A 26,482-nucleotide genomic window follows, 5' to 3' on the forward strand; every position below is an offset into this window, starting at 1 on the left:
TATTACATATCAGTAATATGACGTTTCTTTTTGTCACTTGTTCTTTATAAACTTCATTACTTTTTTATTATTGCTTTTTTTTTTTTTTAATAAAATCTTAATGTCATTTTGTTTCTGTTGTCTTATCATTAAAATGATTCCACTGAATATGATAATCATAAAAAAATATTATTTTCTTTCACTATGATATCATTTGACTTGAATAAGTCTTCTTTGTTATTAAAGTTTTCTGATTTGGATTAATTTTTTATTTTTTTTTTTCAGAAAAATATCTTCTGGCTGTGGCGCTACTTTCGCCAGCACGCTACTCCTAACATGACGCAACGACCGCGTGTTCCGAGATCAGACACAGAGAGGAAGACCTTACGTGAGGTTGTTCCTTTGCTTGCTGGATTTCGTTGGAGGGCATCGTACTTTACGTTTAAGAAAATGAATCCAGATAGCATTCCAGAGAAACAACCAATGAACAGTTCTTCATCTGAAGATACCGAATCTTCGGAAAGTGTAAAACTGAAGAAACAGATAAACTTATTTAATGGAGTTGCTATTATAATAGGTATCATAATTGGATCTGGTATCTTCGTTTCACCGCGTGGAGTATTACAGGAATCTGGGTCTATCGGTTTGGCATTACTTGTGTGGTTTATGTGTGGAGTTATATCTATGATAGGTGCCTTATGTTATGCTGAACTAGGAACTTCTGTACCGAAATCAGGAGGAGATTATGCTTATATATATGAAGCCTTCGGTCCGCTACCTGCCTTCTTGTTCTTATGGGTAGCGCTTCTCATAATTATGCCGGCTGGAAATGCAATAGCAGCATTAACATTTGCAAACTATATCCTTGAACCATTTTTTCCGTCCTGTGTTCCATCAGCGAATGCTGTTCGGCTCATTGCGGCATCCGTTCTGTGTAAGTAATACCACTGGCATCCTTTCCATATGTTATAATTTTTATAATGAAGTATAATTTGCTTTGATCTGTTTAACTAATGTGATTGGTGTGGTATCATTCAGCAGAAAATTATGTAACATTTTATTCTTATCAGGCTATATGGATATTATCTAAAAAAAAAAAGGAGTGAATTATTTTGTTAACATCCATTTTGTATCTTAAATTATATTAACCATTAACTTATAGTTATCTGGGTTCCTATTGAAAGCAGGAAATAAACTGCTACACTCTTTCATAAAAGGAATATGGTCATTGTAAATTGCATCCTGTAAAGGTAAGTTTTTTGCAGGATGCAAAATCAGACATTCCCAGTGAAAATACTTGAATGCTTCTAATGTAGTGAACTGGCAGGAAAAATATGCCTACTCATCAAGATTCAAGGCTGATCCCTTTGAAACTTAATACACATTGTGAATTTGATTTAATGTCATTATGCTGAATGTAAGTGAAGAACAACTTTGCAAAGTGGATATTGTGGGATTAGTGTCATCTGAAATTCTTTTAACTTAATTTTTTTAAAAAAAAAACCCAGTATCTATCATGACATTTTTTTCAAATGAAGAAATTGCATCTTGTAGTTTTCAGACTACATTTGATGCATATAAAGGAAATTGAGCATTTCTTTCTAATGCTGACCATTAGGTTGATAAAACTATTGCAGTAATTTTATTGAATTACTGTTGAACTTATGTTTCAGGTCCAATTTCCAGGCTAGTACTTAATGGTGCTTTTCCAAATCATTTCAGGCTTCTATTAAATGGGATAGTGGTCTCAAACTGGACATTGAATTTCATCTACTCCTGAAGACATTAACAAACACCCACAATGCATTTCAAAACTACAGCCTGTTTGTTCAATAGTGCAGATACTATTCACTCAGCCAGATCTAGTAGGCTGGTAAGTATAATATGTATTGTACTTACCAGAACGTCAAACTGCACCATGCTAAATGGAACAACCAGTAACATGACAGACATTGGCTAGGTATTAAGTATGCTGATATTCTAAGGAGACAGTCTGCATTCAGTTTGTATGTGTGTAATGAAAAAATAAATGATCTGTTTAAAGAGGGATACACTGAATCTCAAAGCAGATTAATAAATTGTAAAATTTTTAATGGATCCACTTTAGTCACTTAGTAGACTAAGGCCTTTGTTCATTCATATTTAATTTTCATGACTCGTTTATGTTGTTTATTTTTATTTAATTAAAAAACAAAACAAAAAAAAACTTTATAAACTCAAGTAGCTGTACAAGCTCGTCCAGAGCAGGCTTTTATGAACATCCATGCCCAAGGTCGGATTTGAACCTAAATCCTGTTTGAAAAGCAAGTATGCTATTCCACTTGAGCAATCAAGCTGGCAGTTATTATTACAAGAAATCTCCATGGAGCCCAGAACTCATCAAGGAGGCCATATCACTCATGTCAACTGTCATACCATCTCTTGAATTCATGTATGCTATCTACACTCACAACCTCAAAAAGCAATCTGTTTCAGTCATGTATTGCTGTATGAGAAAAAATTCTAGTTCTTGCCCCTTTAGTGACTGCATTCATTCTCAGTTGCCATGGTCTCCCCCACCCTCTATAAAATGAAAAATTCCATCTATTGGTATCCTGCATTGCCCTTTCAGAAGTTTGTTTCTATCATAGTTTCTATCATATCATCCCTCTTTCTACCATTTTCTGGTATCTACAATCCACAAATCCTTCATCTTTCTATAATCCTGATGCTTTCACCCTCTAAATCTGCATCACTTCAGAAACTAGGAGACCAAATCTGCATGCGAATAATCCAAGTGCACATGTATCAAGGCCTTGTAAAGAGGCAAAATGAGCTCCTTATCTTTACATGTCAGTATTCATTTCATCATTGTAATTATTCTCTAATTTGTATTTGATTCTTGCTATATGGCAAACTTTAGCATCAGTTTATCCTGCAATAATCTTGCCAGCATAATATGCCATTGGGTATCTCATCACACCAAAGTGCATAACTTTTCATTTATTAACAATGAAGTGACAGCCATTTTCATATGCTCACAATTCTAGTCTATTCAGATCATTTTGCCAGCACTGCATGTAGTACTTTCAAAAATAATCAAAGCAAAGATGGACAGAATAATTGTATCACTGATTGCCTATCTTTAAAGCATCATCAGCAAAGAGCTGTATGTATCCTGTCAATTCCTTCCCCGTGTCAATAATGTAAAGATTGAATAACAGTGGACCAAGGACTGATCTCATGGTCACCTTAAATCTTGCAGACTTGCATTCTCACCTATACGCACTTTTGATCTCTCAGTCAGCCATCCTCTTATTCAAGCTAATAGTTCATAATCTAGTGCCATATTCTCCAACTTATGCAACAGCCTTCCATTGCTGTATCCTGTCAGAAGCTTTAGTATAGTCCCAAAGTATTCATTCCTCTTGTCTAACTCAGCTGTAACATTATAAATTTGAGCAAGTTATTCAAACATTGATCCTGTAGTAAACCCATGCTACTCATTGCAAAGTATAGATTCTATGACAGTCCATTTCTGTATGCTACCTCTTACCAGCTTTACCAAAATTTTCACCCACTGCAAAGATGCTGATAGGTAGACAGAACAGAGCAGTCTTTTCATTGTCTTTGTGAAATGGGATTATCATACATCCTTTCCACCACTGTGGAATTTTCCCTGTGCAGGAACTCAAATTTTACGGCCAGGTTAAAGGCACAGCCAGTTCAGTTGATACTCTTTTAGCATCCATGTTGATATCCCATCAATCCCTATTGCCAAATTCGTATTCAGTGTATTATTATTATTACGTGATGCCTCTAGGGAGTCCAAGGACTCATCGGAGGAGGACACCTACTCTCTCCGTCTCCACCACTCAGTCCACTAACTACAACGAACTGCAGCTACACCAATGCCATCTACTGCCAACCACTACCACTAGTATTTTCACAGACAATCACAAACATCCATGTCCACAGTGGGATTCGAACCTGCAGACTTTTGGCTGGAGAGCAGATATGCTAACCACTCGGCCAACCGGGCCGGCTAAAATTACACACCTTCACTTTGGAGCTTTCTACTAATTTAAAGATCCAGTGCAGATTTTACACACATCCATGCCTTAATGTGAGCTTTGAACTCTCAGCCTACATGTTGTATTAGGAAGTCAGGAAACTACAATGCAGCCTCAACCAATCTCACGGATCATTTGTCCTAACCATTACACCACACAGGCCAGCAATAGCTCTAGTACCTCCTCATACACCTGAGTTTCTTCATCTAGTGTAGAGGTAGCATTGAGCTCATCTGTTGTATGCAACATGATCTGATAACATTTTAGCAAAATGGGCAGTCATTAGTTGTACAATCTCTTTTGCATCTGCATAAATTCAGGAATAAGTTTTCATATTCATTCTTCTTTATTTTTTTAACTTGCAGTACAACAATAGAATTCTTTTGGGTTGTCTTTAGCTTTCAGAGTTTCTTATTCTTGCTCACATAGCTTTCCATACGATAATTGTAACTTTTGGCCTGCTCCGTGTTTTCAAAGCTGGCATCTTCCTTATGTATGGTATTCCTTCCACATCTTTTTCTTAAGAAAAAGATTCCACATATATCAGCTCAATAAATTCAGCTTCATTCTTATGAGATTTTACTACCAATCAATCAATGTTCAGAGTCTCTGTAGCTCATTCGGTATAGATGAATCCCTTTGGTCGGAAAGACCTGCGTTCGATTCCCATCCATGACGTGAGGAATCTTTTTCTGGTTTCTTTCGACTAAAGGTGAGTTAGCCATTCTCATACGAAGGTGGGGGGGGTTACCCAGAAACTCTGGTTTTTCATCCCCAGAACAGGCAGACTGGTTCTGTGAACGTACACACGGATTTACAGCCATAAATACTTACAACATATCCCCATACTCACCATGTCGCAGCCTCCACAGTTAACCATGAGTCAAATCATAGTAGTCCATCTCCTAGATAAGAGATGGCACTTGAATAGGAACCAGTATTCAGATAATTAGTCATCCATGATAATTAATCATTTAGTACCCATTAGGTTTATTTGATGATGCATTTCATTGTCACTGGCAACTGATTAATTAGGTCTATAGCAACACTACCAGGTATTTAATCTTGTTAGACTCCACCTCATATATATATAGCTTCACACTCACTCTATGCAGAAAACTTATTAATATTGCAATCATAGTTTTCTACCTTAACTGGACTCAACTCATCTAATATCATTAACATTATCCTCCCCTATCTTGTCATTCCTTCCTAAAAAAACTGTACTCTTTATACTCAGTATACCAATTAATACATCTGCTTTTGAAAAGCCAGATCGTGCAAATTCCAGTAATCTGAGGCCACAATTATTCACTAAGGTAACAAACTCAACCCATCTGCTTCTCATACGCCTAACATTTATGTATAGATATAAATTACCTCTATGTTTTTTTTTGTATCTTCTCTCATTAGTCTGCATGACTCAATTGGACAACTTTCAGATTGCTGTTCATATCTAACGCTGCTTCACTCTTACAGGGACACCTTGCACATAAAGTTCAAACTGAATGAACACGCAATCATCTATTCATCACAACTAGCTCCATTATTAGGCATATTTATATCATTAATAGTTCTATAATTTAGTTGCGCTTACACTAAGTTGATCTCCATTCCCACCATAATAAACTAGTTTCTCTAACTCTATATTAGGTTTCATACCAATAATTTCTCCACTCCTGATACCAAATACATTCACGTACAGACCATTCCTTTTATGTAAATATGTTTTTCCTTCAAACACGCAACCATTCTTACTACACAACCTACATATCATCCAGCAAACCCAAAATAGTATACCACAGTCATCAATTGCATGTTTTATAATTGAATCCCCCATACATTATAATATTCTTCTTGCTGTAATGTTTTATCTATCTGATTATCATTGTGCAATATCTTACCTGATTGAGGTCTTTCTTTTCCTTCTTTTGCTGCTTGCCTTTCATATCCTTCCAGTGTCTCTCAAATTGCTTTTCAACTTTTTCCAGTTCTGGTTCTACCATCTAATAATTTGATGTAGTCAAGACATTTCCACAGTTAATTCATTCTCTGTATCTCCACATTAATTTCTGAAATAGCACGAATCTGTTCATTGAGGCAGCCCTCCTCTATTCTATCGTTCTCGTGAAGTTTAGCCACCATTTTGCAGTACTACTTTAAATATTGCAGTATTCTAACCAAATATCAGGATCTTAATAAGGATTATTTGGATTTTTATAACAACCAAAGAATAGTTAATTCTATTATCAGTAATGTGAGTGGAGGGTATTCTTTATTAATATATGGTAAGGCAAGTCATCTTGAGAAATATAAAATGTTCACATAAAAAAGTTGTTTATAAAAATAGGTCGTATCAGTGTCATTCCAGAAAATCTGCGAGTTTCTGTGAACACTATATATATATATATATATATATATATATATATATTTTTTTTTTTTTTTTTTTTTCAAGATGTTTCCTTACTGTTGCTAGTTCATTAAAAAAAAAAAAAAAAAAAACTCCCACTGAAGCATTTTGAAGATTAATCACAAAGGCACACAATGTATACTTTAATGAGAACCTAGCTGCAAGTTTATTTTCAGCCTGGTTGGCCAAATGGCTAGCATTCCTACTCTCAACCAACAGGTTGCATTCAAATCCCACTATAGTCTTCAACATTTATGAATATCTTTAGATTGTACACAATCTTCATTAACCAGTGTGAACCCAATCTTTTTTTTTTATTTTTTTATTGGAAGCCTGAATCAGGTTAAAAATACCATATTTGTTCTCTAGAGCAGGACTCCTTGATTATCTAATCTTTTCCCATCCATTATGCAAAAAATGCACAATATATCTAACTTTTCATGAGTGGGATTCACTTTAAAAATATGTATATCTCAATGCTGTTCCAACTATGCTCTCTGAATGTAGTCAAGATGGTTGATAGTGTTGTTTTTGGCAGAGAATGACAACTTCCAAATTTGGCAGTTTTTTTACAACTAAACTTATTTCAATTACAAGTTAATTATTTGATTTTCAAATAGCTTTAGCTAAATATGCATAAATTTGAAAGTAGAAAGTGCAAAGGAGCAAGTCCATCAGAATTGATCATGACAGATCTAGAATAATAAAAGCAGTCATCAGAATGAAGGTCTTCTATGTTCTGCTGTTTATGGGATCATGATATAGAGGCAAAATTAAAGGGGAGGAAAAAAAAACTGTTGTATTAATATAACTAAAGAAAGTGACTTCTCAGTATCAATAGGTAACACTAAGTTAACTAATGATTTTAATTACTAATTATATGAAGAGCCAAAGGCTTCAATTCGGCGACTTGAAATTATTTAAGCTAAGGGATATTACATCCCATATTGTTTCATAGCCGAATATAGAAACTATATAAACTATATGTTGCACTACCAAATGGGTTATGTGTTGCACTATCCAGGTATTTGCTTACTTTGACGCCGAACTTTATATAGTTTCTATATTCGGCATGAAACTCTTTGAGTTTGTTATTTGGCTATGAAACAATATGGGATGTAATATCCCTTAGCTTAAATGATTTTAAGTTATCAATAAATCAGAATAATCATACATTAAATATATTATAATTATGTGATATTAAATATGAATATAATTATATAAATTAGTATAAGAGCAGTCCATTAGTTTCTTTTATCCAGTATTCTTTAAGAACGCATTTATATTCGCTGTGTTTATTATGGTATTGAACTTTTTATTATCATCATTTCACCAAATCAAAACAGTTTGTTCTTGAAATTTATTAATTTCTTCAGTTTCATTTAATCTCTTTTTGCCTTTCAGGTTTATTGACTTTTGTAAATTGCTACAATGTGAAGTTAGCTACTCGAGTTCAAGATATTTTCACTCTGGCAAAAGTATTTGCCTTAATAATTATTATAATAGCTGGTTTAGTTCACTTAGCGATGGGTAAGTTTTGCAATAGAATATTTTTATTTCCTTCTTAAACTGCTCTATTTATGATATTTCCCAGAGAACAGATAAACTTTAGATTAATATAATATTTGACTGCATAATATACTGCCATATCATGAAGACATTTAAAGAATGAAGGTTGTTTATAATTAAAGTTGACTAGTTCAGTTGTAAACAGATGTTACTTTTAGTCAATATTTAAAAAATAATTTTGATAATTATTTTGGAAATATTAATCCTGATAAGATTATACAACCTCTGTATTATGCTAGTACCATGTACAGACTAGTTTGAGAACAGAAAAGAATTGCATTAATATTTAAACAGCTGCAAGTTGTAATGGACATTGGAAGAGAAAGATTATTCCAAAAAATAGAGGAAAAAGATGGGAGAAGAGAAACTAAAGTTTATTTTTTAAATGGAGGTTTGCCTTAATCTTAGTAGTACTTATAGTAACTGAAGTTTTATAGAAGTTTTTTTTCTTTTCTCCAGTTTTAAATCATGATTTTTAAGATGCTTGTTTTTGATAAAATTTATGTACTATTAATCCTGCGTTTAAAAAACTTGGAAAAATGTAAATACATCTAAATGTTTTTTAATTAATGATAGGGTCACATGATGGTCAAAGTTATATAACTTGGAGGACACCTCCACATTGTTTTTAAGAAATGCAGAAAATTGACTTGAGCTTTCAACCCAGTATCGAATTCTCACCTCATAGTGTACTTTATTGGTTATCTACTTAGATGCTGAATGAACAAAGATTTAAAAAAAAAAAAAAAAAAAAAAAATGATAGTACCATTTGACAATATTTTACTAGCTGGGGTTTTACTTGGTTAAACAAAGTCTTCACTATTTTCATCATGAGGATCTTGATTGTAGAGGGTATGGTGGAAGGACTGGTAGTAAATAAACATGAGATATGATGATTTAAGTAAATTTGATGTTAATAAAGTAGTAGGACTTGATGGCATATCACCACATCTTAAAGGAATGCTCCATGGAGCATTCCTTTAAGATGTGGTGATATGGAGTTACCATGGAGTTAGCAGCAATCTTAGCATACCTGTTTAATAAGTCTAGCAACAGAGCGAGTCCCAAAGAAGTAGAAAGAAGATATAATTGCTATAATTTGTGAAACTACAAATTATGGGCCTGTCTGGGTTGTGATTAAGGTACTGAAGATGTTGGTGAGGACTAGGATTCAGAATTGGGTTGATAATAACAGTATTGGCTGTGATGGTTAGTTAATGGGAGAGGCCATGTTTTAGCAATCTGTTTATGTACTACAACAAGGTGATACTCATTGGGCAGCATTTGCAGATGATGCAAAGTTGGAAAGGACTATGATGAGTAGAGCACATTGATGTGGTTTGGCCCTATAGGAGGAGTTCAACAGTAGTCCTATAAAATATCACAGCTAAATGCTGATAATGTGAGTATTCTACTATACTCTTTAAAAGTCTACTTCTGTAGATTAGTTATGAGTATTATTTTTCTCTCATAGGTTTACTTTTGATCTTAGTTTTTGTTTTTTGCAGAGGAATATTCATATGTTTTGTAGTTTTATCAAGTTCAATTAATATATTATAACTACTTTTACCATTGTAGATTATTTACTTTTAATTTTTTATCAAATTTTTATTTTGCTGTTTTATGGAGTTTGATTGATCTCCTGAATATTGGAGGTTATCTGCTGATTCTTTTTTTATAACCTGCTTATCAGCCAAAAGCATTGCATTAATGGAAATATTGATTTATCTTTATTCTTCACAGTCACTGTTAATTTCCACCATCAGTACATCTCATTATAAATGTTACAGTAATATAAGTCATAATCTGCACTCCTGTTTTATAATCTGAGTTTCTGTTTTTAAATTTTGCCTAAAGTTGTTTTATCTAGATTTACCACCACAGTTTTTTGTAGAGACTGTTAATTACTCCTGTTATATTCTTGGGATATCCTTAAAATCTACCACATTTTAAGTAAGTATCCGAACAATACAGCATACCATATTTTATCCCTGGTGACTTGGTCAAAAACTTTTCATAACCTGTGGAGGCTAAAAGTGTTTGCTCTTTCCGGTAGTAGTAGAACTCATTCTTTTTCCGTAAATTTTATATTCTTCACTTTGTAGGAATTTATATTCTTTGCCTTGGTTATTTGCATGAACAATTTATTTTTTAAAAAATTGGGTCTTTTGGTACTCAGTCTTCAGCTACAGGGCAATGTCCAGATCAGAAAGCCAATCCAGGGCCTCATTTGTCACTTCGAGAATGTCCAGGAGGCCACCACATGAAATGGCACCTTGGGCAGTCATTTATAATATAAGTGATTGTCTGGGCCACAGGGGAACAGTCAGAATAAGGGTGGTCTGATAGTCTCCATTTATGCAGTAGGTAGCCACATGTGCCCCGGTTAGTTCTGATCCTGTTGATAGATGACCAAATCTTCCTAGGAAGGGCAAAACCAGGCTACAGAGCACAGGGATCTTCAACCAGGAAACCATTTGTTGGAAGATTGTTGGACCAGTGTTCTCTCCATATGTCAGGTGTTGATGGTAAGGCAGCTGAAGAGAGTTCGTCCATGGAACAGAAAGGGTTTCTTGATTTTATGCGAATACTAGGTGGATTTATGAGAGTCTGGTGCAGGGGCAGGAGCGGGTTGCTCATTACTTTATTAAATACTTTAATTGAGGCTTGTCTTCTCCGTATATTTGGTGGAGCAATGTTAGATAGGACAGGCAGCCAGGGGAGAGGGGTGCTTCTCAGTGTCCCACTGTGTGCATGGTAGAGTTTAGCTAGATGTCTATAATGTTAGTATGTGCACTTCTTTTCCAGACGGGATTACGGTATTCTGCTGGAGAGAATGTGAGGGCTAATAGTGCAGATGACCTTAAGACATCAGCACCACAACCCCCCAGGTTGTTCCAGCAACCACTGTCACGGGGGGGGGGATCCAGAGTATGTCTAAACATCCAGTATGAGTGAATACAATTCAAGGGCATGTTAAACATATTGTGGAAATCAAGAGCCACCCCATCTGTTCTGCAAGCTGACTACCAGATAGTGTATGGGACTGAACCTGATGTTAATGTGTTTCTAAGACTTCTAGATCAGATTAGTAGTGGTGTGTAGAAGCACATTTGAAGTGACATTATTGCATGGAGACAGGATGCTCTCTGTTAGCTATGTGTTCGAGTATCTCCTCCCATAGCATGTTTTACTTTTTTTTTTCTTTTCATCTGAAACATTAACATGACAGTAAACCTAAATAGATATAGTCACTGAAGTTAAAAAAAAAAAAAAAAAAAAAAAACCGCCTCTCTCTTTCTCCCCCCCCCTTCTTCATCATTCATGTTATGAACGCCAACTTAAATGATTTTCACTGTAATGTATAGACATTCAAACTGGATCTTCCTGTTTTGACCAAATGCCAGCAACCACAGTTTATCTTTACTGTCCAAACTACACTGATTCCTTCTGCCACAACAGTGATATTTCTTGCCAGAGTATGCCTAAACTTGAATCTCCTCTTTTTGACCCTTTGGCTTAATGTCTGTAACTCAATCTGGCCCCCCTTTTTTTATGCTTTCACTGACTAAGTTAGAAAAGAAGCTGAGGGGTATGCAGTGAATAAAGCAAATTGTTCATATGCCAACCATCCACTCACTCCTTTTGGTGATTCAGATTATAATCTCATCCAAGTTTCATAACTAGTGAAACGTTCCTCCCCACCCCTCCCAACAGCCATTCACAACCTCATATCTTTTGACACTGCAGCAACATCAAGTAGGATGATGAGACTTTACTCCTCCTTTCTAGTGATTGGACTACAGTTTCCATTCTCCATAGTGAAATATTTGTTGTGATCATGTTGTTTAAATAATCCATATTGGAATGATGGCCTTCATTCCTCATACTGTTCAAAATTTGCATCCAATATCCAATCTATGATTTTCCAAGAAATGTGTCAGGGCAGTCCAAGAAAGAAACAACAGAATATTATAAATGGATTGATACAAACTCCAGCTTCATTCACAGCCTGCACTGAAGTCTGCTGACACTTGCAAAAACAATGATTAGCATGGTTAAGCCTGGTATTGAAACAGCTTAATGTAGAAAGCTTGCCTCTTCCATCATTGATGGAGGAGGAGGCAAGAGACTAGAAAGCACAACTGATGGAGAACTTGCCTCCTCCTCCATCAGCAGCATAGACCGAGAGAAATGCAATTTCTCTTGGTCTCTGCTGCTATCTCTCATTCAGATGGCAGTATTGCAACATCCCAAAGATAAAACTGACCTTAGCGTTATTCTCCTCATTCACCTCCTGCAGAGATGACTAAGGTAAATTATTCCTACTTTATGTAACACTTGCAAAAACAATGATTAACATGGTTAAGCATTATATGCTTCCTCTGTCCTTCTTCTAGAACATCATCAAAATAATCTTGAACAACATAGATACAAAAGGCTTTTGGTTGGTGGTGTTCCACTAATTGTGTTCAAGAGATGTGATCTTGAACTAACACTTATCCTTTGTCAAAAGGCTGACTGACCATCTTCAGTTGAAAATGTTCATGTTATTTCTAATAAATGCATCTTGCATTATTATTAAGAATCAAATCTAGATCTTTTAAATCAATGGATGCTTATTGCATTGTTCTTCCAGCAGAACCATAAAGCCATAGCACTATATTACTAATAAATGCATTCTCTGTGAACTGTTCTTGCAGTTTGTTTTTGCTTTTTTTTTTATGTTATTCCCTTCATGCACACATGAAAGACAGTTACTAATATTAACACACTATAATAAATTAATATCAGTAATGTGAGCTGAGGGTTAGATAATCCTGAAGTCTCTATAGAGACCAAACACAGAACTTTCTCAAGGCAACTCAATTGCCTACAGTAAACAGTTTGATTCTCATACACTAGGCAATGAAATCATCTCCTACTTAAAGACAACCTGTTGATTGGAGAGTGGATATACTAACCACTTGGCCAAACAGACCAGCAGATTTTGTTTTATATTTCTTTCATGGGAATATAGAAGTATCCGTATCTAACTTTTTATCTGGAAAAGGTGTGACAAGGTGCCAAGAGGAAAATTTTTCAAAATGTTTCAGTATATGGTGTAAATTGGACTTTGTATTACTTGATATAATTAGAATTGAATGTGGCACAGAAAGATGTATTGATAAATCAAATGTGAGACAATGGTGCACATTAGCTCCACTGTTATTCATCATTTATATGGATCATATGATAAAGGAAAGTGTCATGAAACCTGATCTCAAAATTTGATATGTTAATTTTATTTCCTTATGCAGATGATGTTATACTCTTAAATAAATCCAGTACACGTCTGCAAAATTCCCTTATTAAATTAAATAACTGTTGTTATAAATTTTGGTATGAAAATCAGAAATGAAAAGACTGATAATCAAATAGGCAGAAACAAACATCAGCATGAAAACATCAACTGCATCCTGAATGGAGAACCTATAGAACAAGTAAAACATTTTAGCTATTCAGGCACATTTAGTGAAAATGGCAAATTTAATTTGGAAATAGCAGAATTAGCAATGCTGATATGATAGGAAGTCAACCGAATAAATTTATATGGAAGAGGAGAGAAATTAGTTAAAACAGTAAACTAGCTGTATGCAAGACAGTGTTCAAACCATTAATAACATATGGATCTGAGAGCTGGGTTAGAAATAACACTTGATCAAAGACTGGAGACCCACAGATATGAGAATGCTAAGAAATATCATGGGAGTGAACAAATTGGCATCAATAGCAGTATCGTTAAAAATGAGGATATTACAAAAGAACTTGATATTATTAACATTCAGGAATGTGCAAGCATATTTCAGGTGGTATGGTCACACAGAATGGGAGAGGAAAGGTTAGCAAAAGTTTTTTAGCTAAGATGGTAAGAAAAAGACACAGAAGAAGACCAAGATCTAGATGGATTGATACAGTAAGAGGTGCCTTAGAAGACAGAAATATAGATATATTGGAATCTTGACAGATAACATTAATTTTTAAGAAAATTATTAATAGGAAGTTAGTACGACATGAAAAAGTTACTATCATAATATCCTGCATCATATGAGGGTATATATCAGGAATTTAATTACTTTATCTGTTTTTGTGCTAGGTTTTGAAAGGTAATATCAGTAATTTTTATTTTTCCACATTCTAGATTTTTAAACATCTGTTCTGCTGTTGCAGAATTGGTGATGTTTCTAAAAAATATAAATTGCTTAAAAAAATAATTCACAGAGAGAACATTTGATATTTAAAAATGGCTAAACAGACAAAAACACACACACATAAATAAAATTTCAGATTATAAAACTATCCTTTACTTACATTACTTACAGATGATGGTTTTAATTTCAGTCTATTTTTTATATAGCTTATGATTAATTTAGATTGTACAAAACTCTTGTTTATGCTAACATCTTTAAATTACAGGAAATACAAGTAATTTCAATAATGCCTTTCAAGATACGAGAAAAGACCCTGGATACATTGCCTTATCTTTTTATTCAGGTTTATTCTCATATGCTGGATGGTAAGATTTTTAATAAAGTTTTTTATATTCAGAGTAACATAACTGAAGAATATAGTCAAGTTTGTTTTTGCAGTGTATCTGGTGTGTTTAGTACGTGTGCACATCTACATGAGTGACTTAAGTGTTTTCCAGTGCAGTAAAGATTATTACAAATGTTTGTTTATATACAATAAATTGGCCATCATGGCCATTTATGATATAGAAATTTATATTTATCCTAGTCATTTTAAGCTGTGTAATAGGTGTATGAGTAGAGGCTATTTTAGAATTAAAAATAGCCCACTAACTTGAGCAAAATCTCAAAATCACAAGTTGTATGCTTTATGTAGTACAGCTGCTGCTGGAATATTTCACCAGAAATTTTCACCACTATTTGGGCAATAAAACCGATTTTCCCCCTCCCTGCTCTATGCCATTTCCAGGAATTAAATACTCAAGAAGATATTGATATTCATTTGGGTAACTAGCACTTCTAGATTCTAGATCTTCTCTCAGAACAACTTGAGCCAGGTCTATTGAGATCATCATACCCCTCCCCCTTGCAGCACATTAATTGGTCTCTTTCTCTCATCCATTAATAAGTTTCAGGTATTGGTAACTAGGGCAATACTAAAGTATTTTAAACTGTTAAACTTGAGTAGCCATTGAACATGATCTTCTGCTGAAGAGTAATAAATCTGTGTAGAAAACTAAATAATTTTCCTTTTTATCATGTCATACTCTTCCCATTTTCTTCTTGTTTTTATGTCTCCACATTTTATGTCAGTGTTTGCATCTGTACTTTTCATATAATTTTATGTACGATTCTGGCAGTTCTTTTTGTTCTGTCAATGGACAGTTTCCTCACATTTATCTCTTCATTTGGCTTTTAAAATATTGGGTGTTTATTCCCCCCCACCTCTTCAAGTAGCAACGTGCATTGAAAAGACACATTATCAAAATTTTGTATGCTTTTGATGCTGGTTTACCTTAATGTATCTTTTTCACCTAATTTTTTTTCACCCTCATTTTACTATTGCTAACAAAATTGCATACATTTGTACTTTTACTGTTTGCAATAGCAAGTTTAAAATAATATTGGTTCTGTGGAGTCCATAAAGATTTTTTCCATAATTTGTAGCACATGTTTTGTTATATGGTGGTGGTGTTATAGCACATGTCTGCTGTATATCAAGCATAGATTTGAGATTCCACATTTTTTCATATTATATGCATTTATGCATTATTTATTTACTAAAAGGAAGAGAGACTTGCTTTTAAACACTACTTCTATATGCATCTCCTGCGTGCTGCTCATAAGCAGCATTTTAATATGACAGTCATTATTTTATGGTACATACACACTCTCAAGAGGTATATTGTGATGTTATGATAATCCAACATAATTTTTCATTACTAGTTTCCTCTTAAGAGTTTCATCAAAGCAGGTCTGCTACATCACTAATTTCATCAGTTTGTATATTCTACTTTCCACCCTTCTGTTATTACTTCTGACTGCATTCACCCCTCAGTATGTTGATCTTCCTCTGAATATTTTTCCTGCTATTTTTCTTTCAAATGATTTTTTGCTAATTTGTATCTTATTCTTTTTTCATGAATATTAATAATGTCATATTCAAAAATGACTTTTGTGATGATGCCCTCATTTTTAATATAGTTCTTCCATTGATGCTATCTATTCACTCTCCTAATTTTCTTCGGAATTCTATATGCTTGGGTTGGATTTTATTTTTCACCCAATTTATGACCCATAAGTGGAAATTGAACAATCTTATTTAAATTTCTTCAACTTTCTTCCAGCATACCAACCATTCTGGTAGCTACACTGAGTTGAAATAAGTATTAGAACAGACCTGTGTTTCAGAGAAACTTGAACTGTAAATGTTCCAGTGATGTGGAAGCCCTTCTTTGACTCTGATTATGTTTTTCTACATTTATAGCAATAATCTACAGATTGCAAAAAAACTTTGGTGGTTTCAGATTTCTTTGTAACTGCAGATAATTGTCTTTAGGTGGATTTCATTGCCTGTTGTGAGAAGGTTTCCAAATTAAAGTAATTGTTCTACAACTTTACTTGGATCAGGATTCATAAATAAATAAATATACATGTACTCATACTATCATCAGTACTGGTAACATTAATATGCAACACAGACACACACAGTGCCAAGATTATTTGCTCCAGTGATACATCACTTCGTTAGAACTCTTATCTAACCACACTTATCAATGACTGCAATCCCTGCGAAGTAGTTATATACCTTATATTATCGCGTATAATGCGAAAAATTTATGATAAAAAATACTACTTAAAGGGGTTCGCATTATATGCGGATCTTAAAATATATAACATCTTATTAGACTTGTACACACAATATATGCTACCTAATGCCTATGCAACCAAATCTACTTGACCCACTCACATTCGGCGACCAAGCGTGCATCGTATCTGCGCATAAAGCCAGTAATGTAAGTAGTGCTAACCACAGTTCATTTTAAATATTATTCGTTAAACAAACCTAGCCTGAAAATGAGCCAACAGAATCGTAAACGTTCATCTTTTGAAGCAGGACTTAAATTGCGTATCATGCAGTTTGCAGAAGAACATAATAACAGTGTTGCTATGAGAGAATTTGGTGTAGCAGAGAGTAATATTAGACTTTGGCGTAAGCAAAAAGACAGTCTTGAAAAAATCCCCCAAACGAAACGTGCCCATCATGGAGATGTAGCATCCTTTTCAGAACTCGAAGAAGAGCTAAATGAATAAATTTTGATGACAAGATGGCATTACAGTAACAAGAAATGCAATTCGTTTTCGAGCTCTACAACTCAAGAATGGTAAATTCAAGGACACACCAGGTATTTTATCTTTTCTTGCTTCGCTTGGGTGGTGCAACAGATTTATGGGACGCAAAGCATTAACATTATGACACCAAACAAAAATTGAGCAGAAGTTACCAAAGCAGCTTGAAGAAAAGTGGACTCCTTCCATAAATTTATTCATAAAATTACGGAAGTGTCACGGATACAAATTTTCCCAAATTGGCAATATGGATGAGAAGCCCATATACTTTGATATGCCTGGGAATCGAACAGTAAATTCAGTTGGTGAAAAGGGTGTCCTCGTAAAAACAACGGGACATGAAAAAACGCATTTTACCATTGTTCTAGCATACATGGCAGATGGAACCAAATTAAAGCCGACAGTGATATTTAAAAGGAAGAAAATTGGGATTTGATACCATCTGAAATGATTCAACGCTCATTTCTTAAATGTGAAATAAGTAATTCAATGGATGGATCTGAAGATGATGTCTGCTACACTGATGACGCAATGCCTACAGATGAATTTATAAATGAAATGTTTGATGACTCAAAAGATGAAGAAGAATTTAAAGGATTTTGACATTTTGTTTTAAAATATTTCTTTCGTTAATTCGTATTGTATTATTTATAATGTTATGGAACAAGATTAACAGATCGCATTATACGTGGACATGGCATTTTAGGGCTAGTTTTCAAACAAAATTTCTAGTTCGTATTATACGTGAAAATATATGGTATTTCTATATTATTCCTGCTCCCCTCCCCAACACACAAATAGCAAAAGTTTATTTAGTTAATTATTAGAAACACATTCACAAGAATAAAGACTTATAATTTATTAGCTAAAATCTAAAATTAACAAGCCATCATTGTGTCAGCATGATCACATGGTGAAACTAGAACAAGCAAATGTTATTCCGTTTTTCAGAGTTTAGCCCTGTGTCGGAGTACACCATATAGGTGGTTACAAAATAAAATGAGTTAGTTAAAATTAAAATAAATTAACTTAAAAAAAAAAAATAACATTAAGTAAGTAAATTTGAATGGCATAACATTTAAGAAGTAGAGAGTGGAAGGCATGCTGTTGCCACTTACAAAGATGACGCTCCTAAATCTTAGCAATGAATAAACAGTCATCCTGATTTAAGTTTGGACAGTGTAGAAGTGCCTTAGCACTCTCTTTAAGCAACTACTCAAACTTAAACCAGCACTGATGTAAAAGGCAGATATTAAATTAGATGATTTTAGGGATGAGCTTTTTAAGTGTCCAAAATGTGTTTTAAACTTCCTTAAAGTGAAGCCATTATGTAGTATGATAATTTGGATGGTGTCCAGTACTTGTTGGAGATCCTTGAGATTAGAGAAAGGATTTGATAATGCTCATTTTTTTTGAGATGGATGATGGGCTGAATCTTGTATGTAGCAGCATGTTACTATAGGTTTATGGTGTACAGATGTTGCAGGTATTCCAGATAGGGTACAGGGAAAGGAGGATGTCCAGGAAGCCTAATTTTCCATCCTTTTCTATCATAAAGTTGATGCATGGGTGTAGGCTGTTGATTTTGGTTATTTTCGCATTTTTTATCTGGGACATTTTTGAAAAGATAGTCAAAGTAATACATAAATATAAACTACATGCTGCTTTTAAATTATGCATCAAACTATTAAATGAACATAAGGAATGTGTGCTGCTATCATTATGCCAAGTCAGGTTTGGTAGACCCATGTTTTAGTCATTTTGACACACGGTCAGATGAAATGAATATTAATGTTTCCTTAATGCAGTTGGCCATCAACTGAAATAATCAGTTCATTTCATCCTAATATGGTGTTATGAATTAATACCGTTAAAAAATAACATGAATGGATTTTATTGATTTTTATTGTTTTCATATGACAATGACTAATCAGGCTATTTTATATCCTTACAAAACACCAAACTATATAAGACAGTATTCAAATAAATTTTAACATATGAGAGTTCACCATTGACTGAAAATTAAAGTTAAGGGTACCTAAAAAAAGAACTTATTAATATTCACATCGTTGAATATTAAAATAAGAGCTAATCTAAGATGACATGGATGTTTAAACATTTGCATTCTATCAGATTAACAAAATAGGCTTTTCAAGCAAAAAATGGAATGAAAAAAGACCTAAAGACCAAGATAAAAATAGTTAATGCAGTTAGAGTGTTTTAGAAGATACAAATGTCAACTGATCAAACTAGAGAACTGACAATAAGCTAAAAAAAAAAAATTGATAGGACACAATTAATGAAATTTAAATTATGTATAACTGTGATACTGTGTGGTATATTCCCTTGGATATATGTATATGTCAAAAAAAAAAAAAAAAAAAAAAAGTGGCTGTCTTGCTTCTTGATTGATGTTCATTATTGTGATTAAGATGAAGTTCCAAAAATATTTTTCTTAATGCTGTTGCTAGTTACTGAATTAATGCTTTTTGACTTTTTTAAAAATTATTTACACGTGGTTTCATGCATTTCAATTTTTATGGGATTCTTTCTTTAATGCTAGAATCATAATTTAAAAATTTAATTTTTTGTGTAGGAACTACTTGAATTTTGTCACAGAAGAACTGAAGGAACCATATAAGTGAGTTGTATTACTTGAATATTTTTATGTGAATACATAGTTTTTCATCAGTTTCCATTTTTTGAGATTTAGGTGTTGCTGAATGCAGTCACTCTGAGTAGTTCTGAATGTTTCTATATACATACAATATATTTCTTTTATATGTATTTTTTATTATTAAATATAAATTTTAAAGTAAATTCTATGGAATTTTTATATTAGAAATAAGTAGTAGAAATAGAATCAGATATCCAAGGGAAAGAGAAATAGTGGAATATCAAGGAAAATATTTGGGATGGTCTTGAAAACAGAAGCACTAACAAGCATTTATGCTTAATGATGAAATAAGTAAGTCTAATGAAAACAGACTTTTTCAATTAAGATGATTTTAGAGGAGTATTCAACACTAAACATAAATTTCCTGAATTGGAGCTAGTTTCAAGTTGGACAAATGAGCAAATTTCAATGAGATTTATTTATGCCCATGGTGGTCCCATGGAATACTCTAGTACGTAAGAAATAGAACTTTTTGAGTTATTAGAAAGCAGCCAAAAAAAAAAAGCTGGTTCTTGCGGGAGGCCTAACAAGCAGAATAGAAAATGAATCAGACAGAAGTGTTTTGGAAAGAAATTGGAAAAGGGGCAGGTCAAATGGTAATGGACAGTATTGGATATCTCCTCACAGATAGACTAGTTTTATTATTAATACTTTTTTTTTACTAGTTTTATTACTGATTGTTATTAATAGTGATGTTTTCAGATTGGTCCAAGATACAAAGTGTACAGGAGATTGGAAATGGAAAGTAACCACCATTTGTTGTTGAGTAGAGTAAAACTTAGTACTTCATTGGAAAAAACTAAAATTTGAGTTGTGAACTGTAGACTCAAATACAAAAATATTATTGAAGAAAACATGAAATACCCTGAAAACAACATCTAGACATTAGACTCTGACAAAAATCTGAAGGAACATTGACTCAGCTTACAAAACCTGTAGTGAGGTTGTCTGAAATTGTATAAAAAGTTCCTGACTAGTAAACCAGCATGTGCTCTTAGAGAATATAGATAAACATGTGGGAAACCTAAATCGTGTATTTAAAAAAAAAAAAAAAAAAAAAAAAAAAGTAGCTAAAAGTCATGGAAAGAACACAGAATATAAATATGAAGATGGCAAAATATTGGAATGCTTGGAGTAATTATTATTATTATTACGTGACCCATAATTATTATTATTCGAACCCGCAGCCTTTTGGCTGGAGAGCACATACGCTAACCACTTGACCAACCAGGCCGGCTTGGAATTACTTGGAATTAGATAAGGGATAGAGCAGTAATAGATGGTTTTCATTGAAAGGCAACCAGGCGTGTATGTGTATAAATAGTTGAAGTAAGAAAAAGCTATCAGAAACGTGAATATATGAAAGGTAATGAAATAGATGATATATAATCATATTTCAGGTTGAAAAGTTTTTTTGCTGTTGCTACACTGCATACCCCCAAGAGACTAAGTCACCCAGATAAACTAGAACTCTCATCATACTAATTTATAAAACAAGAAATAAAACTAAAAGGATTATAGAAGATTTTCCCTGTTGAGTATTCCAGGAAAGCTTTACATAGATTTTTTATGGATTTGATATGACACTCCATGTGTTGACTAGTGCCATTAACTTTGGAGTGGTAGTATATTTATTATTATTAACCTTAGTAGAATATAGCAGCGTATTCGTAACTATACTTAATTGTTTCTAGCATATCCATGTTAATGCTACGTTACACTTTTAGCGAGTCCAAGCTTAGATGCATCTCGATTAATCCAATAAAAAATCAGCAATCGAATTCTGTGCTCAATATATCAACGTGTTAACATAATTTATGTTGTCTTTTAAAAAACATTTTATTTGCTACCTTCAGAGAATATTAACAACTTTACATTACACCTCTCCCACGTTAACAGATAAGTTTTGGATTGTGCGCGTTTACTAAAGAATATGGCACATCATAATATTCAAGAACACATAAGAGGAACTAATATAAGGTGTGGTGAATTCAGAAAATGAGAAATAAAATTGACAAAGGAGTTAAAGACAATATCGGCTCAAAAAAAAAAAAAAGAGAGAGCCAGAAGAACCCCAAGACATGTAGATTTATTAATATATGTTAGAAAACCTATAAATTCCAAATTACAGACCTGACTAACAGATCAGTATAGGAAGGGGGAAACCTGCTGATAGAGAACTGGTATGATATCTTAATTGTTTGTTGAACAAACATGGAATAGGTAATATTCAACCAGAAAGGCTCAAATTTGGAAGTATGTCAAGTTTTACAGGCTGCACTACATAATTCAGAATTATGTAGGTGCATGTCAAAAAAAAATTTATTTTACAATCAATTCTCCCTATAGTAAATATCACAGCACTATAGCAAAGTAACTATAACAAACTGTTCTTTTTGATTCTCAATTTAACTGACAATTGATTGCAGTGGTTTCTTGAATATTAGCTGATTATCCCATATTTTCTAGGAGCAGAAGAATTGTAACAGATAAGATTAACTCATGAAATGTGGTTAGTAGAGAAGCATTGGAAAGAATAAGTTGGAAAATGTCTAAAATGAAAATCTTCTGAGATTAGAAATAGAACCTTTCTGCTGAAAATTATATAAAACCATTTACAGGATAGGTATTAGCAGATCTTTAGAAGAGATGATGAAATGAAGTAGTTTTAGGTAAAAGAAATAAGAAGGCAAAAAGATTGGTTTGATAGTGGTGACACTCCTAGACTGGTTTGTAACCATAGGATGTAAGAGAGAGAAAATCATATTTCTTATTCAACACATCATTATTATTATGCAAGTATATTCAAGATCCAACTCAACATGAAGAAGAAGAAGAATAAACCCAGCATCACAAGAACTGAAGATAGGAACTATCAATATAAGGAGTATTAATGAAAAGAAAATTGACCTTGCTGAAGAAATAGAAAAGTACCACACAGACATAATTGGCATTACTGAGATAAAGAAGAAGACAAAAAACAGGTGAGATCTTACTAAATAAGATGTTATTTTTCAGGCAATAATGATCCAAGAAAGGAAGGAGCAGTGATAGCATTCAACACTAAACATGAAGATAAATTTCTTGATTGGAAGGAGTTTCAAGTAGAGTTATGTGAGCAAACTGCAAAATGGGAAATGAACAATGAAATTAATTTGTGCCTATGACCCCACAGAAGGTTCTTCCATGGAAGAATTGGAAGAATTTTTTGAGCCATTAGAACAGGTGGCTAACATAAAGAAAATGGAAAAAGTCATTCTTGTTGGAGATCTGAACAGCAGAATAGGAAATGAATCTGGCCTGGTTGGTCGAATGGTTAGTGGATCCGCTCTACAACCAAAAGGCTGCGGGTTTGAATCCTGCAATGGGCATGGATGTTTGTGATTGTCTGTGAAAATACTAGTGGTGGTGGGTGGTAGATGTTCATTCAGTCTCTTCCCACCCACATTCAATGAGATTGTCATTGAATATGGATTTGGACTCCCTGGAGGCATCACGTAATAATGATAATAATAATCCCACCAAGCATATAAGAGCATTTGGGGAAAATTTTCCGAAAGGGGGAAAGCTAATAATAATGGTATTTATTAGATTTCTGCTCAGGACACAGACTAATCATTACTAACACTATGTTTCAACATAAAGATGTGCACAAGTTAACATGGAGAGAAGACACAAGAAATAAAAAAAAAAAAAAGCCTCGATAGTGATATCTTCATGCTTGTTCAGGATACAAGAGGGCACAGAGGATTTGAAATTAGAAGTGACCATTATTTAGTACTGAGCAGGATAAAAATGGATATCACATTGAAAATTGAAAAAAACAGTATGTAATCTTCTTCTTCTTGTGCCTTATCCTAGCTATTTGGGGTCAATCTTTTCTATTCTTTCCTATCTTGTGCCATTTCTTCAGTTGCTCCACACTTCCATGTTTCTTCTCACCACATCTCTCTCTTTCTCTCTACCTCTTCTCATCCACATTCAGATTCATAGTCCTATTTACACTTTTAGCTGCTGAGCCCTGTTCAACATGTCCAAATCATCTTAACCTCTTTTCCCCCTTCACTTCTATGTATAAATATACTCTATGTACAAGTAACCTAGTCATGAAGATATTACACATACAAACTTTGTTTGCTGATGCTTGGTTATGGGATTAAAACATAATATAATTTCTTGTCTATTGCAGTTTGTTTGATTATCAAGTAAACAAAAAAAATTCTACAGCTGTCTCTGGTCTAGAGTATTTTAAAAATATGGTGATTATACATAATTTTACTACTTGTATATGTAAAATGTGTTACTTCTGCATTGAATTAACCTCAGTATCTTCCTGGGTCTAGCTCTCACTGAGCAGACTTCAATAAAAGTCAAATACTCTTTTTAGTGCCCTTTGCACTAAAATTTTTGGGATACTAAGGCAATTAGCATGAAGTCAACAATCTCCATATACAAGTAGCCTAGCTTTATGTAAAGATGCTTTGCATGCAAACTTTGCTATAATTGGGTATAAGATTAAAACAATATAATTTCTTTTCTATTATAATTTACTTAATTACCAAGTGAAAACACTTTTTACATCATCTCCATAGAGCTAACAAAAGGTTAGTAATTCCGATTTTTTTGACAAGATTTTATATCACTTTCCTTAATAGTGTGGTCTTCTCAATAAATGACAGTAGTGATATGTTGTTTTGTCTGATTTAAAGATGAATCATCCTCCAGTATGCCCTTTACTTCTAATTGCCAGATTACAATGTATAAAATGTCACTGCACATATTTCCATTTATGCTGCATATGTTTAGTGCTTGGCAGTGCTTTTTTCTCCTTGACATCTTATGTGCTTTTCAAGATATACCGAACTTAATCTACCAGAAGATTAAGTTTAGTAGATCTAGCAAAGATCAATCAAATTCTTAAATACTGTTTCTTTGTTAGTGGTCTTCAAGTAAAATTCTGGCATATTTATTTGGTCTGAACTTGTTTCATCAAGTTTATCTTCACTTATTTTTCTTTGCCTTTTTTTTTTTTAGTTTTACTACTTCAAACAACATTGTTTGCAGCACTAATCGGGAAAATTTCTGTAATTTTCATTCTTTTCTTTGTCATCAAACTGAATTTATGTGATCATATATGTAAATTTATATGACAAAGAAAAATATAGTGATAAAAATCTGTATCATCTATATTATGGTTCAAAAACTGATGACTATGAACCATGATAATATTTAAAAAATATAAATAGCAATATCAAAATGTGAATAAAAACATTAGTCTGTATAGAATATGTGTAATGACTTAACAAATTAACTCTAATAGTCTTGAAACATGAAGATATGTACTTCTAAGATGAATTTTAAAATAAGTGAGGATACTATTGTGTGATTCTAAATTATATCTCTTGCAGAAATCTCCCAAGAGCTATATATATCTCACTTCCTGTTGTGACTGTTATATATGTAATGGCAAATATTGCCTACTTTGCTGTTCTGACTCCAGCTGAAGTATTGACTTCCAATGCTGTTGCTGTGGTAAATAGTCACATTTAATATTTATATTGATTTTTGACTAAAAACATTAAGAATAATTAGCTAAACTGAAAGTTTATGGATCATCCGTAAGCGATGTCACTTCACAAAGTCCAAGTATTTTGTTAGAAATTTCTAACTTTTCCAATTAGAAACATAGCAACTTGACATTTTAAAAATCTTACATTGTTAAAAGTTCACAAAACTGATTTCTTGATTTATTTTATAATTTCAGACGTCCTGCTATTGGCATTACATATAATTAAAATACAGATATGTGTGAAAATTTTAAAAGTAAAATTTTGTTTTACATTTTAAATTTTGGGATGGGACATGAGAAAAGGGGAGTTGCAGCAACTTAACACGTTCACTGCCACTTACTCATTTATGACAGAATTTCCCCAGACCATTCAGACCTTGCTGCAGTGCCTACACATCCACACAATTCAGTTGTGCCAGACTGAGTTATGCAGCATAGAAATCCATCTAGCAATGCTTAGAAGTGGCAGTGGCACATTCACAAATACCAGTTTGACAATTTAAAACATCAATGGCACTGAATGTGTTAAGCTGTGTGGTACTTTGTGATGGGGAGGAGTGGATCCAGAATTCTCTAAAAACAGTCATGACATCATTTAAGGATTATCCAAATGAGATAAATCATCATTATCTTCATATGTAAGTTTTACAGTGTCTCCATAATTTTAATGAGTATTAGAATAGTGTTAAAATGGAGTTTTACATTTCATTTCTCTTATGTGAAGAACGCTTCATTTTATCATCCCATGTTAGATTCAGCTGCTTGTCACTTCTCTTTATGATGAATAATGTGAAAGTTACATGTGACTTTTGTATACTGTTCTTTAGTAATATAACAAAATGAATTTGAAATTTGTCTTTTTATTA

At 33.3% G+C, this 26,482-nt stretch overlaps 1 protein-coding gene across 1 annotated transcript in view; it reads left to right on the top strand.

Annotated features, from left to right (window-relative positions):
• Nucleotides 1–366: 366 nt before the first annotated feature.
• The window catches only part of LOC150110208 (Y+L amino acid transporter 2-like), a 78,995-nt gene continuing 52,879 nt past the window's right edge, over nucleotides 367–26,482 (top strand). The window contains exons 1-5 of the mRNA XM_090392204.1: nucleotides 367–913; nucleotides 7,846–7,971; nucleotides 14,468–14,567; nucleotides 19,967–20,011; nucleotides 25,456–25,579. Coding sequence (XP_090248330.1) covers nucleotides 430–913; nucleotides 7,846–7,971; nucleotides 14,468–14,567; nucleotides 19,967–20,011; nucleotides 25,456–25,579 — 879 coding nt within the window. The 5' untranslated portion in view covers nucleotides 367–429. The remainder of the gene's footprint in view (nucleotides 914–7,845; nucleotides 7,972–14,467; nucleotides 14,568–19,966; nucleotides 20,012–25,455; nucleotides 25,580–26,482) is intronic.

The sequence above is a fragment of the Typopeltis vanoorti genome, chromosome 1 (genome assembly GCF_054136105.1).
Source record: "Typopeltis vanoorti isolate ZY-2024b chromosome 1, IOZ_Tvanoo_1.0, whole genome shotgun sequence".
NCBI classification, from domain to species: Eukaryota; Metazoa; Arthropoda; class Arachnida; order Uropygi; family Thelyphonidae; genus Typopeltis; species Typopeltis vanoorti.